Consider the following 19653-nt stretch of genomic DNA (forward strand, 5'->3'; position numbering starts at 1 on the left):
GCGGGGCCAGAGGGGAGACACGCCCCCGCGTCCGAGAGCAGCCCTGGCTGGATGTGGGCAGGGGATAGGTTCCCGGGATGATGGAGACACGTTATCCAAAAGTCCACGTTCCTTTTTAATACCGGCCACCCCCCACCCCATCCCCACCCCAGGAACCAGCTGTCCACCCCAGGAGGAAGGGGGCTCCCTGCTCCCTCATTCCAGGGACGGGTCATTCCCCACAGGTGGGTGTGGGGAAAGAATGTTGCTCCCGGGCCCCTGGGAGCCTGACTCAGCGCACGAATCTGTCCAGGGCTGACGGCCGGGCCCCGGTGGGCTTGGCCTTCTCTTGCTTCTGCGGCTGCTGCTCCAGGCTCTGGCGGACTTTGTCCTGGGTGGGGAGAAACAGGTGAGAAGCCACAGGTGGGTGGGGCCAGCAGGAGGGCACTGCCCGCGGGACGCCCAGCCTGCCCCCCCCCCCCCCGCCCGCCCGCTCACCCTGTGCTCCTGGTCCATGACCTTCCTCTTCCTCTTCACTAGACTCGCCGTGGAGCTACGGCCCTTCTGCTTCAGCTTTGGCTGGAAGGGAGCCGTGGCATCGGGATCGTAGCCCTGAGGGAGGGGACGGGAGTGAAACCTGCAGCCTCCAAGGCAAGGAGCTGCGCTTCTGAGGACGCGGTGGGGATGGGACACGTGGGTGAGGGGCGCCCGGGCCCTCAGGGCCCACTCCGTACCAGCCTCTCTGCCCGTTCCTTCTTTGCCTGCTCCAAAGAGACGACATCGACCTCTGCCAGGGCTCGTGGATCCAGACAGATGAGCTCGGCGGGCACCTGGATGCGACACAGAAAGACAGGGACGGGTAAGGAGCCACAGGAAGGTGACACCGAAGGACGGAAAGCGGAGGCGCTGCTGAAACCCACTCTTCATAGACACCCGCCCCAGCCCGCGGGGGCGCAGGCGCGTCCTCACCTTCTCTAGCAGCGCCTTCACCTCCCACTCCTGCCGCTGCTTCCGGCTCCTGTATGGGTTACTCTCCAAGCCGTCGAAGTTGGGTTCAGCAGACCCTGGAGGGAGAGGGGGAGCGTGGAACTATAACAGGAACCTGCTCCAGGCTGACCAGCCCCGTGCCCCGCGCTGTCTCAGGGTCCGGCCCACAAGAGCCTCCTCACCACTTGGAGCCCCAGCCCTGCCTGCTCACCAGGGACCAGCATGCTGGTGATGCCCCCGCTGTGCCCCACCCCCAGCACATCCTCATAGGGACAGAACTGGAGGCCGTGCACGTGGCCCGAGAGCCGGTGCGTGAGGTAGGGCTGCTCCAGGGAAGGCAGGCTGGCCTTGCCCTGTCCTGCCCATATGTTGACCACGTCGCCCATTCCCGCCGCCAGCAGTCCCCGCTGGGAGAAGGCCAGGTGCCCCGCTCCCTGGGGCAGGGTCCGAGCGCTCAGAGGCTGGAACGTCCCTCGCAGGTCGAAGAGCTTCAGCTGGTGGTCCAGGCCAGAGGTGGCCATGTGCCTGGTTGTGAGAGGGGGAAAGTTAATCACAGCATGAAGCATCAGGTCTGTTGGGGGAGAAGGCGACTGATAAGGACGGGACCACTACCACCACACCACACACTCCAGGCGCCTCTTTTCATTTCCCTTTTACAGAGAGGAAACTGAAGCTCAAAGAAAGGATTGGGGTGAGTGGTGGAGCTAGAATTCAAATCAGAGCTGTGTCTTTACTGTCTTTTCTCACCGCATGTGAATGAAAGGGAGGACACATGAGATAGTCTACACGCAGGCATGAGGTTGCACCGCAGACAGGCAGCCCAGGGGTCAGCAGAGGGCCCGGCTGATGGCGGTAGTCAGGGAGGGCTTCGGGGGACTTGAGCCATTCTAGGAAATGCTCAAGAAAGCACAAGAGGATCGCTTCTCAGCCTTCTGTCCAAGATCAAGTGAGGACAGCACAAGAGGGCTTCTCTGGTGGCTCAGTGCTGGAGAATCTCCCTGCCGATGCAGGAGACAGAGGTTCAACCCCTGATCTGGGAAGATCCCACGTGCTGCGGAGCAGCTGGGCCTGTGCGCCCCAACTCCTGAGCCTGTGCTCTAGAACCTGGGAATTGAGCCCACATGCCCCAGTTACTGAGACCCTCGTGCCCTGAAGCCCACGGTCCGCAAGAGAAACCACCGAATGAGAAGCCTGCTCCCTGCAACTAGAGAAAAGCCCAAGCAGCAGTGAAGACCCAGCACGGCCAGAGAGAAATAAAAATAGAAAGCACAGGAGCAATTTGAAGATTGTAGCTGAAACTGAAAAGGTTTAAATGAGATTCACTTCAAAAAAGCACGAGAAACAGAGCTGTACAGCAGGTTCTAATAAATGAACATCAGACTGTGGAGACGGGAAGATGGAAATGAGTTTGTTTTCCGGACTGGTGGAATATGGCCAGGAGGGGACAAACTGCAGAGGCTCCTGAAGGTCAGATGGGAGACCAGTAGTTCCCAAAGCAGCTCTCTGGCAGTTACAGGCCACAAGGTGGAGACTGCATGGACCTGAGAAAACCTTAGGAAGCAAGGAAGTGATGCACTAGAGGGCCCCTTTTGCTAGAAGGAGGGAGGGCAAGGCTGGTGACCAGATCCTCTCGAGAAAGGGACTTGCCTGGTGGCCCAGTGGTTAAGAATCTGCTTTGTAATGCAGAGGACACAGATTCGATCCTTGGTCTGGGAACTAAGATCCCACATGCCATGGAGCAACCAAGCCTGCTCAGCACAACTAGAAAGGTCCTATATGATGCAACTGAGACCCGATACAGCCAAATTAAAAAAAAAAAACTGTCAAATATCCTCTTAAGGATGTGTGTACCGCATAAGACATTTACTTTCAGAGGCTGGAGTTTCTATGGATGTTCAAGTTGCTCAGAGATGCTGAAGGGCGGCCAGCCAGGTCAGGGCATGTCTGTTTGCCAGAAGCCAAAGATTCACATTTTAACCTTGACTGTGAGCCCAGGAAGAAGACACTAAGGCGCTCCTCTGGGCAGAGACTTGGCCTGTGATGGGACTGATGCAAGGCCCAGCTGGATACCTGTCCTGACAAGACAGACAGGGCCCAGCTCCACCCGAGGGAGAGGTCATGAGCGCAAACCAGGACTTGCTGAGGGCTCCTGGGACACAGGTCACAGCCTTCACTGAGCCAACAACCCAGGGCACCCGCTGGCTCCTGCCCCCGCACACCCACCTCTGGGAGCCTCTGTTCAGACGCCCACCTGGGAACCAGATGGGCATCCAGACCATGCCACCATGCTACTGAACTTGCAGGAAACAGATGAACTTTGAGAATCCAGTCCAATTCTATTGCAAGCTTCCAGGAAGCCTGCTGAGGATGACGGCCCGTGGCATCTCTGGAGCCTCTGTGGCCGGTCCGAGGCAGCTGTGAGGAGGACCAGAGCTACAGGGGGGTGGGCCTAAAGTCAAGGACCAGAGCTGCTTGGCATTGGGCTGTTGGCCAAACCTCTGTGAACAACTTGAGCAGAAGCAGCTGACCCAGGCAGCCCAGGGAAGGCCAAGCCCAGCTCGGGTCCAGGCGCCCACAAGGCGGCAGGCCCTGGAACAGGTCCCCACTCTCCCAGAGCCAGCCTGGCACAGACCTGGAGTAAAGGGGCAGAACTAAACCACGGATCCACAGAGACACAGCTAGGGGGTCCCGGGGACCTGAGCAGCCAGCGGACTTTCCTCAGTTGACAGCCACTGGGCTCCCGCATCCTGATTTCCTGAGCAGTGGTATACAAGGAAGAAAGCCACGTGGGAAAAAGTATTCTGACCATAGCACCCAGGACACACTCAAAGAAGGAAGAACCAGAGGCTGGGACTGTGAGATGGCAAGAATGGCAAGTAGTAGACCCTGGAGGGGAAAGCAGCCAGGACTTTACAGGTCGTGAGCAGGAATGGGGCGACGCAGCCAAAGCCACCAGCAGGGCCTCGGCTCCCAAGGAGCACTCAGCCAACTGTGACTCTGCCTCTGCCATGACCGATGGCTGAAGATCACAAAGCTATGGGGGCAGCTAGTGTCCAAGAAGTCGTGTTCTGGGTGAGGGCAATGTGGCAGAAAGGGAGCAGGCCAGGAGGAGCCGTGGGAGGGGGTGAAGCATCCAGCGATGGACACGGTAAAGGTGGGATGATGGGAGACAACTGAGTAGAACCTGAATGTTTCACCCAGCCCGTCAGCTCATCAGCTGTTTTTGTAAATAAAGTGTAACTGGAACACCCCGCCAGGGCAGATTCATCCTTATACCCCCAGAACCTTACCCCAGAACCCAGCCTACAACTGGCACCCAGTGAATGCCGATGGATGGAAGAATTTGAGAAAAACACATGGGAACTTGTGGGAAAGATAGTCTGCGAGATCCAGACATACATACAATATAAACCAGACAAAACAGCTGTGGAAACGCAAACAGTCTCTCAGGAAGGGTGGAAATTCCAAGCGGACCGGCCACCCCAAAGTCCCCACAGCACCAGCACAGCACCAGCCAGTCTAAAGAGAACAGTCGTCTTTGATGATGAGGACACGGCGCTCCCCACCTACCAGGCACCGTGTGCGCCTCTGAAGACCTTAACTGGAGTTCACATCTCCTAACTGAAGGCCAATTTTGGCGAACTAAGGCCCACAAGTCAACAAAACCAGCCCACCACTTTCTGTAGAGCCTACAAGCTCTACAGAATGGTTTTCACATTTTTAAGTGGTTGGGAAAAAAATCAGAAGAAATATATTTCAAGACGTGAAAATTATTTGAAAACTCCAGTGTCAGTGTTGATAAAGTCGTACTGGGACACAGCAATAGAGAGTTCCAGAAAAACATCTATTTCTGCTTTACTGGCTATGCCAAAGCCTTCGATTGTGTGGACCACAACAAACTCTGGAAAATTCTTAAAGAGATGGGAATACCAGACCACCTTACCTGCCTCTTGAGAAATCTGTATGCAGGTCAGGAAGTAACAGTTAGAACTGGACATGGAACAACAGACTGGTTCCAAATAGGGAAAGGAGTATGTCTGTATATTGTCACCCTGCTTATTTAACTTATATGCAGAGTACATCATGAGAAACACTGGGCTGGAAGAAGCACAAGCTGGAATCAAGATTGCTGGGAGAAATATCAATAACCTCAGATACGCAGATGACACCACCCTTATGGCAGAAAGTGAAGAACTAAAGAGTCTCTTGATGAAAGTGAAAGAGGAGAGTGAAAAAGTTGGCTTAAAACTCAACATTCAAAAATAAAAAAAAACTCAACATTCAGAAAACTAAGATCATGGCATCTGGTCCCATCACTTCATGGCAAATAGATGGGGAAACAGTGAGAGACTATTTTTCTGGGCTCCCAAATGACTGCAAATGGTAACTGCAGCCATGAAATTAAAAGACACTTGCTCCTTGGAAAAAAAGTTATGACCAACCTAGACAGCATATTAAAAAGCAGAGACATTACTTTGCCAACAAAGGTCCATCTGGTCAAGGCTATGGTTTTTCCAGTGGTCATGTATGGATGTGAGAGTTCAGCTATAAAGAAAGCTGAGCGCTGAAGAACTGATGCTTTTGAACTGTGGTGTTGGAGAAGACCCTTGAGAGTCCCTTGGACTGCAAGATTAAACCAGTCCATCCTAAAGGAAATCAGTCCTGAGTATTCATTGGAAGGACTGATGCTGAAGTTGAAATGCCAATACTTTGGCCACCTGCTGTGAAGAACAGACTCATTGGAAAAGACTCTGATGCTGAGAAAGATTGAAGGCGGGAGGAGAAGGGGACAACAGAGAATGAGATGGTTGGATGGCATCACTGACTCAATGGACATGAGTTTGAGTAAACTCTGGGAGTTGGTGATGGACAGGGAGGCCTGGCGTGCTGCAGTCCATGGGGTCACAAAGAGTCGGACATGACTGAGTGACTGAACTGAACTGGGACACAGCTACGTTCATTTGGTTACTTATTGTGTGGCTGCTTTTTGTGCTAAGGTAGCATAGTATTGTGGTCAAGCAGATACCACATCTTATCTCTTCGCACTGCTGCCCAGCACACTATAATCTCAGTGACACACATATCACTTCAGAGCATTTCAAGCACCATTCATCTTATCATCTATCTGTGTGAAAAGATGTTTGTAAAGATAAAATACTCAAAAGTGAAAGTATTAGTCACTCAGTCGTGTCTGACTCTTTGTGATCCCATGGACTGCAGCCCATCGGGCTCCTCTGTCCATGGAATTCGCCAGGTAAGAATACTAGAGTGGGTACCCATAGTGTTCTCCAAGCAATCTTCCTGACCAAGGGATCAAACCCGGGTCTCCTGCATTGCAGATTCTTTACCGTCAGAGCCACCAGGGAAGCCCAAAATACCCAAAACCTCTTCACAAATCGGCAGCTGTAGATAAACATCTGCAGTTGAGTTTGATGATTTGGAACACTAACTCTGAACTTCAACTAAACTAAGTGCTATGCTCAAAAACAGGAATTCAGGGATTTCCCTGGGAGTCCAGTGGTGAGGACTCTACAATTCCAATGCAAGGGGCGGGGGTTCCATCCCTGGTTGGAAAACTGAAGATCCGGCATGCCACATGGCATGGCAGAGAAACAAATAAAAACAGGAATCCAATTCTTTCCAAGAGTAGACCTATATTACACAAATATTGCATTCAATTGTTTTTCTCATTTCATCAATAATTTGCCATCCATTGTTTCTTGTTATTTAAGAACCTACATAAAACACTCAATTGTGCTCCATTACCAACAAAGCCTAAAATACTTACTATCAGGCTCCTTACAGAAAAAGTCTTCTGGCCCTTGAGCAAGATACTTATATCCCCAGTCTCAGGGTGAAGGCCATGTACCCCGAGGTCATGTAACATGCCTGCCAACGTGGTTGGTCAGGGGTTTAACACCAGGATTTAAACCCAAGCAGCTTGGGTGCAGAGTCTGTGCTCCCAAAGGCACACTGCCTTCGAGGACTTTCTCTCCAGCTGAGACACCCCCCGCCCCTAGCACCTCCGGCCCAAACAATTGACTTACGTGCCTGTAGGATCTACTGCCACAGCCCGGACCCCACCTCGGTGACAGAGAATCTTTGCCAGTGGCTCCTTCATGGCTGGGCTCCATAAAGACACAGTCCCTGCACATCAGAGGAGAAGAGTAGAAGTTACTAATAGGGCGCTGAGGCGACTAAACCTGCAAAAGAGGGGGATTCAGGGCCAACAGGTCACACAAGAGGGGAGCAGAGGGGCAACCCGAAGGGACTCGTTGAGCGGAAATATAGTCGAAAAGCTGGGGCATTCCCTGGTGGTCCAGAGGGTAGGACTCAGAGCTTTCACTGATATGGGCCAAGGTTCAATCCCCGGTCAGGGAACCAAAATTGTACAAGCCACGTGGCATGGCCAAAAAAAGAAAAGCAAGACAGGATGGTGAGGGTTAAAGTTCTGCCAGGGACCAACCGTTACTGTGTCCGAGATGGATGACGGCGTTGTAAGGGTTCTGAGTCATGACGCTGAGCCGTCCAGCCCGAGCATTCAGAGCTGCCACGATCTTTCCCACGGACACGTCCAGGTAGGTCAGAAAGCCTGTCTCTGACTGTATGAGAGAGAGAGGGAAGGAGGCCGGAATGCCCTCTGTCCTGCCCCTATGGGGACCCCCGGGTCTTCTCAGGGCTGCCACCCCGTCTGTACTCTGCAGTCACTCACAGCTGTGACCAGGAGGAAGTGGAAAGGCAGGAACTCAAGTCGGGTGACTCGGTCACAGCGGCGGACGCAGTGGAGCTCGATGCCCTGGTTGTCGTAAATGTGAAGCCAGCGGTTCTGGGCGACGGCGAGCAGGGCCTCAGAATGCAGAAACCTGAGAGGAGCAGAGGAGCGGTGCAGTGTGAAGGGGAGTCACCGGCTGTCGTTCCATCAGTGATGGGCTCTCTCGTCCCCACCAGCCGCTGGCCAAGGCCACTGACCGGACGTCCCGCACTGCCTCCATGACGTTGATCTCACACATGAGCTTCTTTGTTACCCAGTCGAGGGCAGCCACATGACCCCGGCGTCCTCCAAAAGCCAGGTGTCTGTTGAAGGTGGAGGACAGGCAGGATATCAGTACAAGGTGTGTGTGTAGGGAGGGCAGCCAGACTCAAGGGTCTGTCCCACGCCAGCTCCTCTTCTCCAGGTGAGAGGAGAGATGTTTCCATACACGCTTATCACACATGCAAGCAAATAACAAGACCCTCCCCACATCAACAACCCAGATGTACACTGTTATGGCTGTGATGAGCTAGGCTAAAGTCATTGGAATTCAACCTTACCTCCCAGTGCTAGAGTAATTTAGCCTGTAGGGTCCAAACTGCCTCAAGTTCAAGTCAAAATGCTGGAAAAGGGGATAGTGAAAAAAAGAAAAGAAAAAAGAGAGTTGGTTCCTTTCAGGAATTTTCTCTTCTAGTCCCCACTCCCGTCTTACTCTGCACCATCAGTCAGCCCATTGGCTCCTTTTCCATTCTCAGGCTCACTTTGGCTGCACTTGCAATGTCCACAGCCTCCACTATATCAGCCTGGCGAATCTTTGCTGTGTCTTCCCCATCCTCTCCTTCCAGAAACCTGCAAGTGAGGGTGATAGTTGCGTTAAAGCTTCCTAATAAGAAGTGGGTGTCCCGGCATCACAATCAGAAACGAGAGCCCCATAAAGCATGGGTTGCGGAGGCCCACATTAGGGTCCACTCACCCAGGTTTTTCAGCAAGCAGAAGCTCAGATCGAGCAGCTCTGACACTTGTTTCCTCTTCTTGTGCTTCAGCCGCCACAAGTCGGCTTCGGGTCTTGGTCTTCGGATGTGGTACCTACAACATTGGTGGTGCAGATGGAGTGGGAAATGGACCAAGGGATGTGGGGGTCACAGGAGAGCCCCGCCTCCACTCAACTCACCCAGACACTCCCTCCTGCAACCGCTCCCCACTCTCCGACTAGTCCTCACCTCCTTGGATTTGTCAATGCGACAGTACTTCTGAACCACCTCCACACTGACCGGGGCGGGGCCTGCAAATGGGTCCTGGGCCTGTGGCAGGGAGGAGGCAATTAAGAAACAGGCTCGAGCTGACCCCAACCCCCCGACCCTCAAAGCACAAGGTGACTTGCCTCGGCCCCCCGGGAGGTCCCAGGCTCACCCCAGATAAGCTCCGCTGATGCCCCGGACTCTTCAGTTCTCGGGGCTTCTTAGAGATCCGAAACTTCTTTGAGGTGTCATTTTTCTTTGGCTTCTGGGGGCGGAGCTCTCGATTCCTCTTCCGTTTACGAGGGGGACCTGGAGAAGCTCCGGCAGCTGTCCCAGTGGTCTCTTGCTCCCAGTATCGCCGCGGTTTCTACCAGCAGAGCAGGATCCCTCGTATTCCGCTGCCCTTCGCCCCGCCCCTCCAGCCCCGCAACTAAAAACTTCCCTTCCACCCCAAGGAGATCCCTACCTTCTTCTTGGCCTGCAGTCTGTCCTTCTTGGGTGGGACATTACTGCCCGGCTTGGGGACTGTCTCCATCTAGCCCACTCGAACCACGATCCACGTGCAAACTCCTCTCCACAGTCCCACAGTCGGATGGAAAACTCCCGGAAGTCTTCCGGGCCTCATCCAATCAGCGCCGTTCCAGGTCTGAATCCTCCTAGGTGCCATCTTTAATAAGGGCGCTCTCTCCACTGAGGGGCGGGGCCAAGGCCCCCAGAGCGGCAACATATGCCCAAGTGATGAAAGACGGGCAGTCCGAGGCCAAGACCCAAGCAACCGTGCAGATTCTTTTCCCATCTCGGTTTCTCCATCTTGCCTTAAATCGTTCCGAGTCTGGTCTTTTTAGCAGAACGCCACTCATTGACCATGTTAGAACTACATTTCCCGGCGTGCGTCGGCTGACAGGTTCCGGCGCCGTCTTTCCCCAGCATTCTCTATTTACTTCCGGGTTCACCAATACTGAAGAGAGAGCGTGAGTCGGGGAGCGGTTTGGCTGAGGGGTTCGGGGTTCCGTCTCTCCTGCCACTTCCTGAGGCCGGCGGTGAGTCGATATCCCGGACCAGGAGAGACTGCAGTGGGTGCCCCGAGGGGCTGCCTCAAGAGGGCTGTCACCTCCGCAGGCCAGAAAGGGTACCTTTCTGAGCCCGGGTACCTTCCAGAGCGTGAGACCCAGCGCCCCTCTCTCGCTGCCCGCAGGCTTTCGTCCCCGCCATGGCTGAGCTAATCCAGAAGAAGTTGCAGGGAGAAGTGGAGAAATATCAACAGCTGCAGAAGGGTAAGGGAGCGGGGTAGGGGTGACCTCGCTGCAGTTCCCTCACAACCCAAGTCTATAGCCAAATAATGTATTCTGTCCCACCCCTGGCCCCAGCCTGCGGCTGCTTCCCCTTCCCTGTATTCTCCACATTCCCTGTCCCGCCTGCTCACCCTTGCCTGCTTCCTCAGCTCCACCTTCTCACCAGGACTGTGGTGGTCGGGTGGCACGTGAGATGTCTCTAAACAAACCTTTCCATCCGCCAGACTTGAGTAAATCCATGTCAGGGAGGCAGAAACTAGAGGCACAACTAACAGAGAATAATATCGTGAAGGAGGTGAGAGACTTGAGATTTGTGGGGCGAGGAGGGACCTGTCCTGGTAGTGATTCTGATCATGTTTTTCCCACTCCTCCATCAGGAACTGGCCCTGCTGGATGGGTCCAACGTGGTGTTTAAACTTCTGGGACCGGTGCTGGTCAAACAGGAGCTGGGGGAAGCTCGGGCCACAGTGGGGAAAAGGCTGGACTACATCACAGCTGAGATGTGAGTCTTCCGTCCACCCCACTGTGATGCACCTGATCCATTGGGATAAAGGTGTTGAGAAACCTTTGTAGAGTCATTCTCCAGAGTAGCCCCCATTTGAGCAGGTCCTTCAACTCCTTCCTGTGTATCCTCTTTTCTTCATACTCCCCTTAGAGCTCAAGTTTCTCACCAGTCCTTGTCTTCAGCACCCTCAAGAGTAAGTCTCACTAATTTTTCCTTATTTGCTTTCTTGCCTTTCCTCAGTAAGCGATATGAATCCCAGCTCCGGGACCTAGAGCGGCAGTCAGAACAACAGAGGGAGACCCTTGCTCAGCTGCAGCAGGAGTTTCAGCGGGCGCAGGCGGCCAAGGCAGGGGCTCCTGGGAAGGCCTGACCCTGTCTTGGGGGGTGGGGGAGGGGAAGGAATGAGGCAGCTCTAGGGTCTATACTGTAGTTAATAAAATGTGAAAATATCTGTCGTGTTCTGACCAGCCACTTCTGTTGTAATTGTCTCCATCCTTTCCCCTGGTCCCTTCCCCGTTCCTCATATATCACCTGCATTACTCTCTCAGATCCAAATACGTGCACTGGGATTTCTGTGTGGCAGAGTAACCCTTCTTTGAGACTAAAATCCTAAATGTCTCAAACCTAATTCTTGCCTATAAATGCAAGGCTTAACTGTCTCTTGATTGGAAACAACCAAGAAAAGGGCATTGACAGAGAAACAGTTTGGGGGAAAATTAAGTTTAATTGAAAAACTCCCAATTCTCTAACCTGCAACCCCAAAATGGAACATGGTAATCCTCTTTTGCTATCATTTCTTACCATCCTCAAAATAGCCCTGGCATCTTAGTTCTTTTTAGGCTCTTTTTTCCTAGACTTTGTTTAAATGGAGCTTAAATTGATTTCAGATCCCAGCATATAATGCACTGTGATATTCTAAGACCTCCAAGTTTGTACACTGTCCACAAAGTGGTTCTTCCATTTCTTTGTCCTAAAATTGTCTTACGAATTCAGACCCAAGGGTGTTTTTCATACCAATCGTTTTAATTGGGTACTTGCCTTGGGCGTTTAACAACTGAGGAGAACAATGTAAGAGCCAGTAAACGGACCAGGGGTGGAGAAGTTGCTGGGGAGGAATAAACCATTCTGAGGAAACCGTTCCCACCAAGCCCTTGCATCCAGCTTTTCACGGACAGATAAGGTTGGGCCCCTCTCTTTCCATGGGGTCCACCTTCAGCCAGCTCCCCACCCCGACTCCCAGCAGCTAGTTTGTACAGACTGTGAGGACAGGAGTAGAGTTCAGGTAGTGTTTTGGTTTATTAGTGTTGTCACAGTGACAGGAACCTCCAGAGAAGGAAGAGGAGGCTCCTGCGAAAAACTTTTTCTTGCCATTCCCTTCCCCTGGGACTCAGAGCCTCTAGGCTTTTCCTCTCCTCCTCCTTCCAGGCCTTTCCTTGGCCCTTGGCATGCTAGGATGTGGCCAGGAATCAAAACCAGATCTTTTCCCCAGTACTAGCTGTGTGCTGCATTCATGGCAGGTGAGAAGCTATACACAGGTATCCCACTCAGGCACCAAGATCACCAGTTTCACAGGCTGAGTCGGCTGTCTGCTGAACCAGTGGTGCTTCACTGCCCCAGGGTGGCTGGCCACCCTTCTGGATATTTTCCCTATGTGGCAACTGCCACCATTCAGGATGGCTCCCCACATTTGGAATGGCCACCATGAATTCTATGAACCACCAAGGCTTCCTCAGAACAGTGCCCGGGCAATCTTCCTCCCTGTGGCCTTGATCCTGGGAAAGGAACCCCCTCCTCCCTCGCTCGGGGGAGTTCCCGAGGCAGAAGGGCCACTGGCGAGGCCCACTGGAGCACTGGAGGGCCGCCGCCGCCGCAGGAGGAAATCATGTGAGGCTCCGTCCATGGCGTAGAAGACGTTGGCCGAGGCGGGGATGGTCAGCTCTGAAGGTTGAGAGAGAGGTGTCAAGTGCAGTCATTCCCGCACGACCCCCTGGGTGTGGCAGCACTGCCACCGGTGGGCGACCCTCTCCTCCCGAGTCTGTTTTCCCTCCCAGCCCCTGACCTCGCTCCCCTGGGAGCAGCTGCACTAGCTCGTACTCCGAAGCTACCGCAGAATCACGATTGTTTTTCTTAAGGACACGACTGATGACACTTGGAGCCTTGTCCTGACTTGTCACCTGGCAGGACAGCAGACCAAAAGAGCAATTACTGCAATGAGGACCTTGGCCTTGCATCCTTCCAGCCCCAGCCAGTGATCCCACCAGAGAAGGCTGCTGCTGCTGCTGCTAGTTGCCAAGTCGTGTCTCACTCTTTGCGACCCCGTGGATTGTGGCCCACCAGGCTCCTCTGTCCATGGGATTCTCCAGGCAATAATACTGGAGTGGGTTGCCATGTCCTTCTCCACAGAGAAGGCTGCCCTTGTCCAAACTTTTGAGTTATCAGGGAAACCCAACATGGTGGCTACCTGGACCCCATGGGCCAGCCCACATGGTTGCCGGGATGTTCCCTCTGGGGAAACCACTGTTGGTTCTGAAAATCTCAGAGGACAGCCAAAGTTTAAAGTGCAGCAGCTAATACAAAATAACCTTCAAAATAAAACACGGCTGCTAAAACCAAAGGTCAATTAAAACTAAAATCATCCTCCTGTTTGGCTGTTGACACCTAAGACATCATCTCCACCCCTACCTCCTGACCCACAGCTCCCTCACCAAGATGCTCTTATAGACACTGCCGTCTTCCCCCAGCTCCATCTGGACTCGGATGATTCGGCAATCAGAGGCCCCTGGCCCAGGCGCCCCTCCCCCACAGCCAGGTCCCCTGGAGGCCCCTTCTGCACCCCCACTGAGTGGGGAACCACAGGAGGCTGAGCGGCGGTGACCTCGAGAAGGCCGTGGGGAGGAAGTTGGGGGAGAGAGGTGGCTGGGGTCAGCTGGACTCTGCAGGGCTGGGGTGCTTTCCAGGGCGGAGTCCAGAGATGAGACAGACGGCCACTTCATGTGCTGGGGACCAACAACACGGAACTGGCATGAAAGCAGGAAAGCCAAGGGAGAAAGAGGCACAAAGTCAGGGTCTGTGTAGAGATCAGAGGTCAGGAGTGGAGCTCACCTGGGCCAGCCGGGTCAGCAGTGGGGCGGGGGTTCCAGGCACCTCCTCTGCCCCTACACTGGGCCGGTCCCAAGAGACAAGCGGGGTGGGACCCCCAACAGAACCCAGCACCCTGGAGTGGCAGGAGATTGGGAGGGTCAGAGGAAGAAGGGCAAGTCCCCAAGAGACTGCCCTCCAACCACTGACTCCCTCACTCTGTCCACTGCGAGATGACCAGTGTCGGCCGAAGCACCCGCGGGGCAGGCGGGTCACCGCTACCAGGCGTCTCCACCTCACAGGACACGCGATGGCTGGGGAGGGGGCAATGGGCAGAAGTCAGGACAGGACACACCGACCCCCACATTCAGCCTGTGCCCTGGAGTCCCAGCCGCACCCAGCCAGTCACCTCTGTGCCTCTGTCAGTGGCCGGAGCCCCTGTAGCCACCGCTGGATATCGGGGTCAGGTCGGAGGTCATAGCCACGACATTCGTTCTGGAGCCGCCGCAGCTCAGACAGGACAGCAAACTCCTAAGAAGGAGCCCACAGACTGCAGGAGGCCCGACCCAGGGAGCCCTGACTGCCCTCCTCTCCCCTTCCTGGGATGGGCTACAGGGGGCTGGCATCTGGCCAAGCACTCTCCTCACCTTCCTCCGCTTGTCAAAATTGATGTATCCATTCTGCAAGGGAAAGGGGGTGGGGTGAAGGTCCTGACCCTGCCGCAGAGAGCATATCCCCTCTCCCCACACACACGCGTCACTGGCCTCTCTGACTCCTCTGGCCCCCTGCTCCTCCCCCTCTCATCCATCACACCCTCAGCCTGCTACCTTACCCTTTACATTGAACATCACAGGTAGAAATTGTGGCCAATTTACAGAGAAGAAAATTAGAGATCAGAAAAGGAACGTGCCCAAGATCCCAGCTTTGGTTTATTTAACAAACTCTGTGTACATATGCTTACACCTCAGGCATCCTCTGAGCACTCGCCAAACACGAATTCATTTAACCCTCATAATAAAGGGTTGATGTAGATATTGTCACTAGTTTCCCACTTACAGATCACTGAGGCACAAGAAGGTTAAGCAGATTTGCCAAAATAACAGAGTCCTGGCCCTCACTGCTTCTGCCTTGCAGCCCCCTCTGGACAGTGGCCTGTCTGACCCTGAGTTCTCTTCATTCCATCACCATAATGCACACACACACACTACTGACCTCCAGCTCATCCTTAGAGGCCGCGTCCAGCATTACGAGGTCTTTTAAGAAGGTGCCAAGGTATGGGACCACACCCTGAAATCAGAGATCAGAGAGTCAGTTACCCCTGCCACTAATCCCAGGGCTCCCCCTCCCTCTTACACTTTCCTACCCCACTGCCCCAGAACAAGTTTAACTCTCCTCCCCCTGCTGTGCCCCCCTTCCCAACCCTAGCGCTTCCACCCCCACTGGTCACTCACCCCACCCCGGGAGGTAGACCTCGGGGACTTCTTGGAATTTGGCTCCAGAGAGGGCTGCAGCTTCACCTCCTGATGGTGACAGAACAAGGTGACATGGGGGGTTGCGGGGTGCAGAGATGGCGGGAATGCCAGGGAATGGGGCCTCACCTGCAGCAGGAGCTCCCGGCTCTGGGAATAGTTATCCTCCTCAGAGAAAATCTGGCAAAGGCTGGAGAAGACTCTGAGGCTGTCCCTGGGGGGTGGGGGGCAGCAGCCTTGAGGAGGGGCCTAGCTCAGCTGCCCCCTCCCAGCTCTGACTCCCCTCCAGGGCGCCATCCTCCCCACCTGGTTGCTTCCCCCCAGGCTGCCCGAAGCCTGTGGATGGGGCTGGATTGCAGGGCTGATACCACAGCATACATTGAAGAAAAATTTCGAAGCAGACGGCACTCCTGTGGGGTCACAGACAGAGATCACAGTTATGGGACCTCTTTCCACACCCTGATCCCTAACAGGGTCAAGCCTCTCTCTTACCTCTGCCACGCGGATCCACTTCTCCAAGAGCCGGGCCCTCTGGGGAGGACGAAGTGGCCGTACGGTCACCTCTCCAAGCCCTTCTCCGGTTGAGGTAGCCCCCAGCACAGAGCTGACCACTGCCCCTGCCACTTTGTTGAACTGTGTGACAGTCGCCCGGACAGATGGGCAGAGGTGAGAATGTCCTGGCCGGTCTCTGTGACCCCACAGGCCCCCCAGGCACTGAGAGGGGACCAGATTGAGAAACAGCTCCTGCAGGGCAGAGGTAAGAGGTTAAAGTTCATAGTCAAGTGAGGTCAGCCTTCCAGCGTCAGGGGTGTGAGGATCTCAGGTGGCCAAGGAACCAGAGGGGCATGGGGTTTGAAGGGCAACAATCAAGGGGACACAGGGGAAGGTCAAAACTGGGTGGACAGCGGAGGCTGGGAGCTGGACAAGGAAGGACTGGAAGCCAGGTAAGGATGTGGAGTTAGGGACAGGTTAGTAGGGGAGCAGGGGTCAGGGGGTCAGAGGTCAGGGTCTCACCGCATCTAGCAGGGTCAGCTGTTCGGCCAAGTGGTCAGCGAGGTACACCAGGACATCCGTGGGGTCAGCAGGGGGATCGCCGGGGAGGGCCAGGGGCTTAGGAAGTTCGGGGGTCTGGGGGTCCACCCGGGACCGGAGGTTGCGGATGAGGTCAGCGCCGCCCCCCCCAATACCCTCCCTTGCTGCATACCCTGTCCGAAGAAAGAAGCTCTCAAGCCGGTCAAGCTGACCCTTGACCTCAGAGCCAAAATCCTCAGGGTGAGAGGCCAACCAGGTTGACAGTACAGAGATGGCTACCCTGGGAGAAGAGGAATTCACCGGGAATTAAATGTCAGGCTGCTGCTTGGCCAGAGAAAACTGTAAGGTCAAGAATCAGGGGTCACTTACCCTTTTGTCCTCTCTAGCTCATCAGCGGGATGAGATTCAAGAGCTTCCAGCCTGGGGAAGGGAAGAGATTCTATGTGTCCATGTTTTCCAAAACCCTAGCGGTTTTGACAATTTGGGTGGGATAGTCTGGCTTTAGAAAGTCAAGACATGTCAATGACCCTTGGTCCCTTATTAGCCTGACCTGTCAGCCATAAGCCCTAGCAGGGCAGGCGTGGAGGTGAAGGCCCGGTGAGTGGCCAGGAAGGCTGCTGTGAAGGTCATGTCAGCCCCTGAGGTACAGGCGTCCAGCAGGTGTCTGACCAGGGCCTCCAGGGTGCCAGCTCGGAGTTTCCGGGAGGAACGCGGAGGAGGCCTTGGGACCTGGGGGAGACAGAGCGCCAGCCACTGACCCTTTTTTCAACTCTCCCCCGATAGATCTCTGGGAGAAATCCCAGACCTAGGAGATGATTCAGCCTCACTGTATTAGGATTCAGAGAGGGTAAACAACTCGAACTAAGTCACACAGCTGAGTCCAGTCTCCAAACCTCCAACCTAGTATTCTGGCCAGAAAGTCAGCGGGAGGCAGGGGAACTGGAAGGTGGTAGGTCAGAGGTGAGACGTCAAAGTTATAATCTCACCAAGGGATCAAGAGGCTGATACTGGCGACTTGTGACTGTAAAGGTAGCACCATCCTCCTCCTCCTCCCAGACAGACACAGGGGCCTGGAGGAGAAAGGAAGGGGAGGTCAGATGGTTCCACACCATGCCCCACTGCCCAACCCTCACCCCCAGGCCCTGCTCCTCCCTCTGTACCCCTCACCTGTTGCGGAGGGGGACAGTACCAGCGAGTACGAGGGGTGGGGGGGGCTGGTGACCCCAGGTCTTCCCCACTGGGGCCCAGACAGCCCCCCCCAAGCCGCCTCAGGGCCCGGTGGAGTCTAAGGGGTTGCAGTTGGGAGTTGGAGGGAATGCAGGAACCCTGAGCCTGGTGACCGCTGCAGCCCCTTCCCCCCAGAGCTGAACCCCTGAACAGCCAAGAATCAAGGTTGCAAAGGTAGAAGGAGAGAGAAGCAAGAGAGACAGAAAGCCTGAGGCAGAGACCTTGAGAAGCTGAAACCTCAGTCACGGGCACAACCGCATGCTCCGCCCTCCCCCGCAGGAACTAGCCAAGCCCAAAGAGTAAGTCCCCTTAGCCCCCTTTCCCCGGGTCCCTCCTCAGCTCTGGAGACCCCCCTCAGGGCGGCGGCACCGATCCCAATACAGGAAGGAGAAGGGGAAGTGGGGATGGTGTGTGTGTGTTGGAGGGGGGGTGGTTTAGACTCGCAGAGTCATGTGACCCCGGCCGCTCCCCCAACCGATCCCGAAAAACCAGCCCTGCTAGTCACCCAGTCAGTCCTCACCCAGACTCTGGACAGGAGCGTCCAAAGCCTCGGGGCCCCAAATCCAACTTTCGGCCCCTCCTGAGGCCCGAATCCTACTCCTGCCACCGCCATTATCCCCGGAGAGAAGCAGGTGACCACTAACCACTCGGCCCGGGGCGGCCCTCGACGGTCCGAGCGCCTCGGCTCCCGCCTCCGCCCAGTCCCCGGCGGCGGAGGGGGGAGGGGTCACGAAATCGAAGGGTTCCCTCCCCAATCCCGGAGTCTGAGGAGCGGGTTACTGTGGAAACAAACCCCTCCCCGCCAAACAGACACCCGGAGGGAGACAGGGACCTAGACTCCACGCCCGGAGGGACGGGCCACTCGGCTCGGGCGGAGAGGGCCAGGGACCCGCAGGGCAGCCAGCCACACGCGCCGGGCGGGAACGGCGCAAGCTCCTGAGTCCCTGTGCCGCACAGAACCTCGGAAACGCCGGGGCTCCCCGCGGGAGGACACGGGCCGACTCCGGCGAGAGGCGCGGCAGGGGCTGAGGCAGGAAGAGACGCAGGGACACAGACACGCAGGGGGAAAGAGTCTCCGGGACACCGCGCCTCACCTCGTCGTCGTCGTCGTCCTCCTCCTCCTCCTGCCCCCCGCCCCCGCCCCGGCCACCGGGGCCCCCACCCTCTTCGGGGTCTCGACTCCGGAAGCTGCTCAGCACGACTCCCCCGGGGGGGCTCGTGTCCCACAGCAGCCGCAGGGGCCGCGGGAGCATGGCCGGCTGAAGGAGTCAGCGAGGTCGGGCCATGGGGGCGCCTGAGGAGAGACAGGAGCGGGGAGGGGAGTCAGGGGGCGCGGGGCCCCAGAAGGTGGGCTCCAGGTAGCCGCTGGGGAGCAACGCTGCAGGGGCACACGGGGCCTGGCGTTGTGTGGACGGGAGGTGAAGAGCACGGGCTCGGGCGGGGTTACGGGGGGCTCTGGCTCTGACCTGCTCAGGACGGGTGGGGGCAGCGCGGCTCCCGAGTCGCCGTTCCCGTCGGTCTCCGGCCCCGGATCACGTCCCCGGACCGAGCCCGTCCCTGGCTTTTCCGCACCCCCTTGTACGCCCCCCCCCCCCCCGCCCCGCCAGACTCCCGGGCCCTCCCGCCCTTTCCGCTCCCCCCCGACGTCCGCCCGCCCCGAGAACAGGAGCCAAAAAGGGAAGGAAGTGAGGACAGGAGCCAGGGCCGCGGACTTAAGAGGAGCGCCGGACGCTCCGGGGCCGGGACCCAGGAGCCCGGGTCTCCAGCCCGACTGTCCTCGGGGAGCTTGGAGCCCACGTTGCCCTGCGCTGAGTGGGGACAGGGATTCCCGCTTCCAGCCCCCGGGGAAGGGCGAGAGCCGAATCTGACATTCCCCTCCTCGCACACCGCGAGGCTAAAACTCCCGCGGGGAGCGTGTCGGGGGGGACGGACCCAGTTTCTCCGGGACGCCAAGGCTCCACTCCGCCCCCACCCACGCGTGTAGAGGGCCAAAATCCGTTCCGGGTTTTCCGGGGAGCCCGGGGCTCCCGCCCGCTCTGGAGGGGGCGGGGCAGGAAGCCGCCACTTCCGGTCCCAGAGCGGGCGCCGGGGGTTG

At 56.1% G+C, this 19653-nt stretch overlaps 3 protein-coding genes across 5 annotated transcripts; 1 reads left to right on the forward strand and 2 right to left on the reverse strand.

Moving 5' to 3' along the window:
- Nucleotides 1–102: 102 nt before the first annotated feature.
- On the reverse strand, nucleotides 103–9565 carry WDR46 (WD repeat domain 46). The gene is made up of 15 exons (XM_043907133.1): nucleotides 9422–9565; nucleotides 9128–9322; nucleotides 8938–9018; nucleotides 8691–8803; nucleotides 8479–8566; nucleotides 8278–8339; nucleotides 7936–8040; nucleotides 7679–7829; nucleotides 7433–7568; nucleotides 7014–7113; nucleotides 1178–1491; nucleotides 949–1043; nucleotides 714–809; nucleotides 478–591; nucleotides 103–370 (listed from the first exon to the last, which is right to left on the reverse strand). Exons 1-15 carry the CDS (start codon nucleotides 9488–9490, stop codon nucleotides 272–274), a joined length of 1818 nt encoding a protein of 605 aa, XP_043763068.1. The 5' UTR covers nucleotides 9491–9565; the 3' UTR covers nucleotides 103–271.
- Nucleotides 9566–9864: 299 nt separating this feature from the next.
- PFDN6 (prefoldin subunit 6) lies at nucleotides 9865–11223 on the forward strand. 2 transcript variants are annotated; one of them, XM_043907147.1, is made up of 5 exons: nucleotides 9865–9995; nucleotides 10151–10229; nucleotides 10472–10542; nucleotides 10625–10749; nucleotides 10993–11223. In XM_043907147.1, exons 2-5 carry the CDS (start codon nucleotides 10166–10168, stop codon nucleotides 11120–11122), a joined length of 390 nt encoding a protein of 129 aa, XP_043763082.1. In that variant the 5' UTR covers nucleotides 9865–9995; nucleotides 10151–10165; the 3' UTR covers nucleotides 11123–11223. The 2 variants fall into 2 exon arrangements, with proteins under 2 accessions (XP_043763082.1, XP_043763083.1); XM_043907148.1 differs by having other exon boundaries at nucleotides 9892–9926.
- An 801-nt stretch (nucleotides 11224–12024) lies between these two features.
- Nucleotides 12025–19607, reverse strand: RGL2 (ral guanine nucleotide dissociation stimulator like 2). Of its 2 annotated transcripts, XM_043907138.1 has the most exons (18): nucleotides 19025–19607; nucleotides 18653–18852; nucleotides 17318–17401; nucleotides 16882–17060; nucleotides 16701–16751; nucleotides 16314–16611; nucleotides 15792–16043; nucleotides 15606–15709; nucleotides 15429–15513; nucleotides 15282–15350; nucleotides 15043–15117; nucleotides 14478–14510; nucleotides 14240–14361; nucleotides 14049–14144; nucleotides 13855–13966; nucleotides 13458–13748; nucleotides 12812–12926; nucleotides 12025–12690 (listed from the first exon to the last, which is right to left on the reverse strand). In XM_043907138.1, the coding sequence occupies exons 2-18, from the start codon at nucleotides 18809–18811 to the stop codon at nucleotides 12482–12484; spliced, it is 2334 nt and encodes a 777-aa protein (XP_043763073.1). In that variant the 5' UTR covers nucleotides 18812–18852; nucleotides 19025–19607; the 3' UTR covers nucleotides 12025–12481. The 2 variants fall into 2 exon arrangements, with proteins under 2 accessions (XP_043763073.1, XP_043763074.1); XM_043907139.1 differs by lacking the exons at nucleotides 18653–18852; nucleotides 19025–19607 and adding an exon at nucleotides 18079–18210.
- Between the last annotated feature and the right edge of the window lie 46 nt (nucleotides 19608–19653).

This window comes from Cervus elaphus, chromosome 7 (genome assembly GCF_910594005.1).
Source record: "Cervus elaphus chromosome 7, mCerEla1.1, whole genome shotgun sequence".
In the NCBI taxonomy this organism is placed as follows: domain Eukaryota; kingdom Metazoa; phylum Chordata; class Mammalia; order Artiodactyla; family Cervidae; genus Cervus; species Cervus elaphus.

Excerpts from the sequence above, each read along its gene's own strand:
- RGL2 (XM_043907138.1), bottom strand. The coding sequence starts at position 18,811 with ATGCTCCCGCGGCCCCTGCGGCTGCTGTGGGACACGAGCCCCCCCGGG. Across the intron at positions 14,145-14,239 it reads CCACTGACAGAGGCACAGAG|CCATCGCGTGTCCTGTGAGG; the intron begins GTGACTGGCTGG and ends CCCCCTCCCCAG. Across the intron at positions 13,749-13,854 it reads TGCTGACCCGGCTGGCCCAG|CACATGAAGTGGCCGTCTGT; the intron begins GTGAGCTCCACT and ends GTTGGTCCCCAG.
- PFDN6 (XM_043907147.1), top strand. The coding sequence starts at position 10,166 with ATGGCTGAGCTAATCCAGAAGAAGTTGCAGGGAGAAGTGGAGAAATAT. Across the intron at positions 10,543-10,624 it reads AGAATAATATCGTGAAGGAG|GAACTGGCCCTGCTGGATGG; the intron begins GTGAGAGACTTG and ends CTCCTCCATCAG. Across the intron at positions 10,750-10,992 it reads GACTACATCACAGCTGAGAT|TAAGCGATATGAATCCCAGC; the intron begins GTGAGTCTTCCG and ends GCCTTTCCTCAG.
- WDR46 (XM_043907133.1), bottom strand. The coding sequence starts at position 9,490 with ATGGAGACAGTCCCCAAGCCGGGCAGTAATGTCCCACCCAAGAAGGAC. Across the intron at positions 8,567-8,690 it reads CTGCTTGCTGAAAAACCTGG|GTTTCTGGAAGGAGAGGATG; the intron begins GTGAGTGGACCC and ends CCTCACTTGCAG. Across the intron at positions 1,492-7,013 it reads GCAGTAGATCCTACAGGCAC|GCACATGGCCACCTCTGGCC; the intron begins GTAAGTCAATTG and ends TCTCACAACCAG.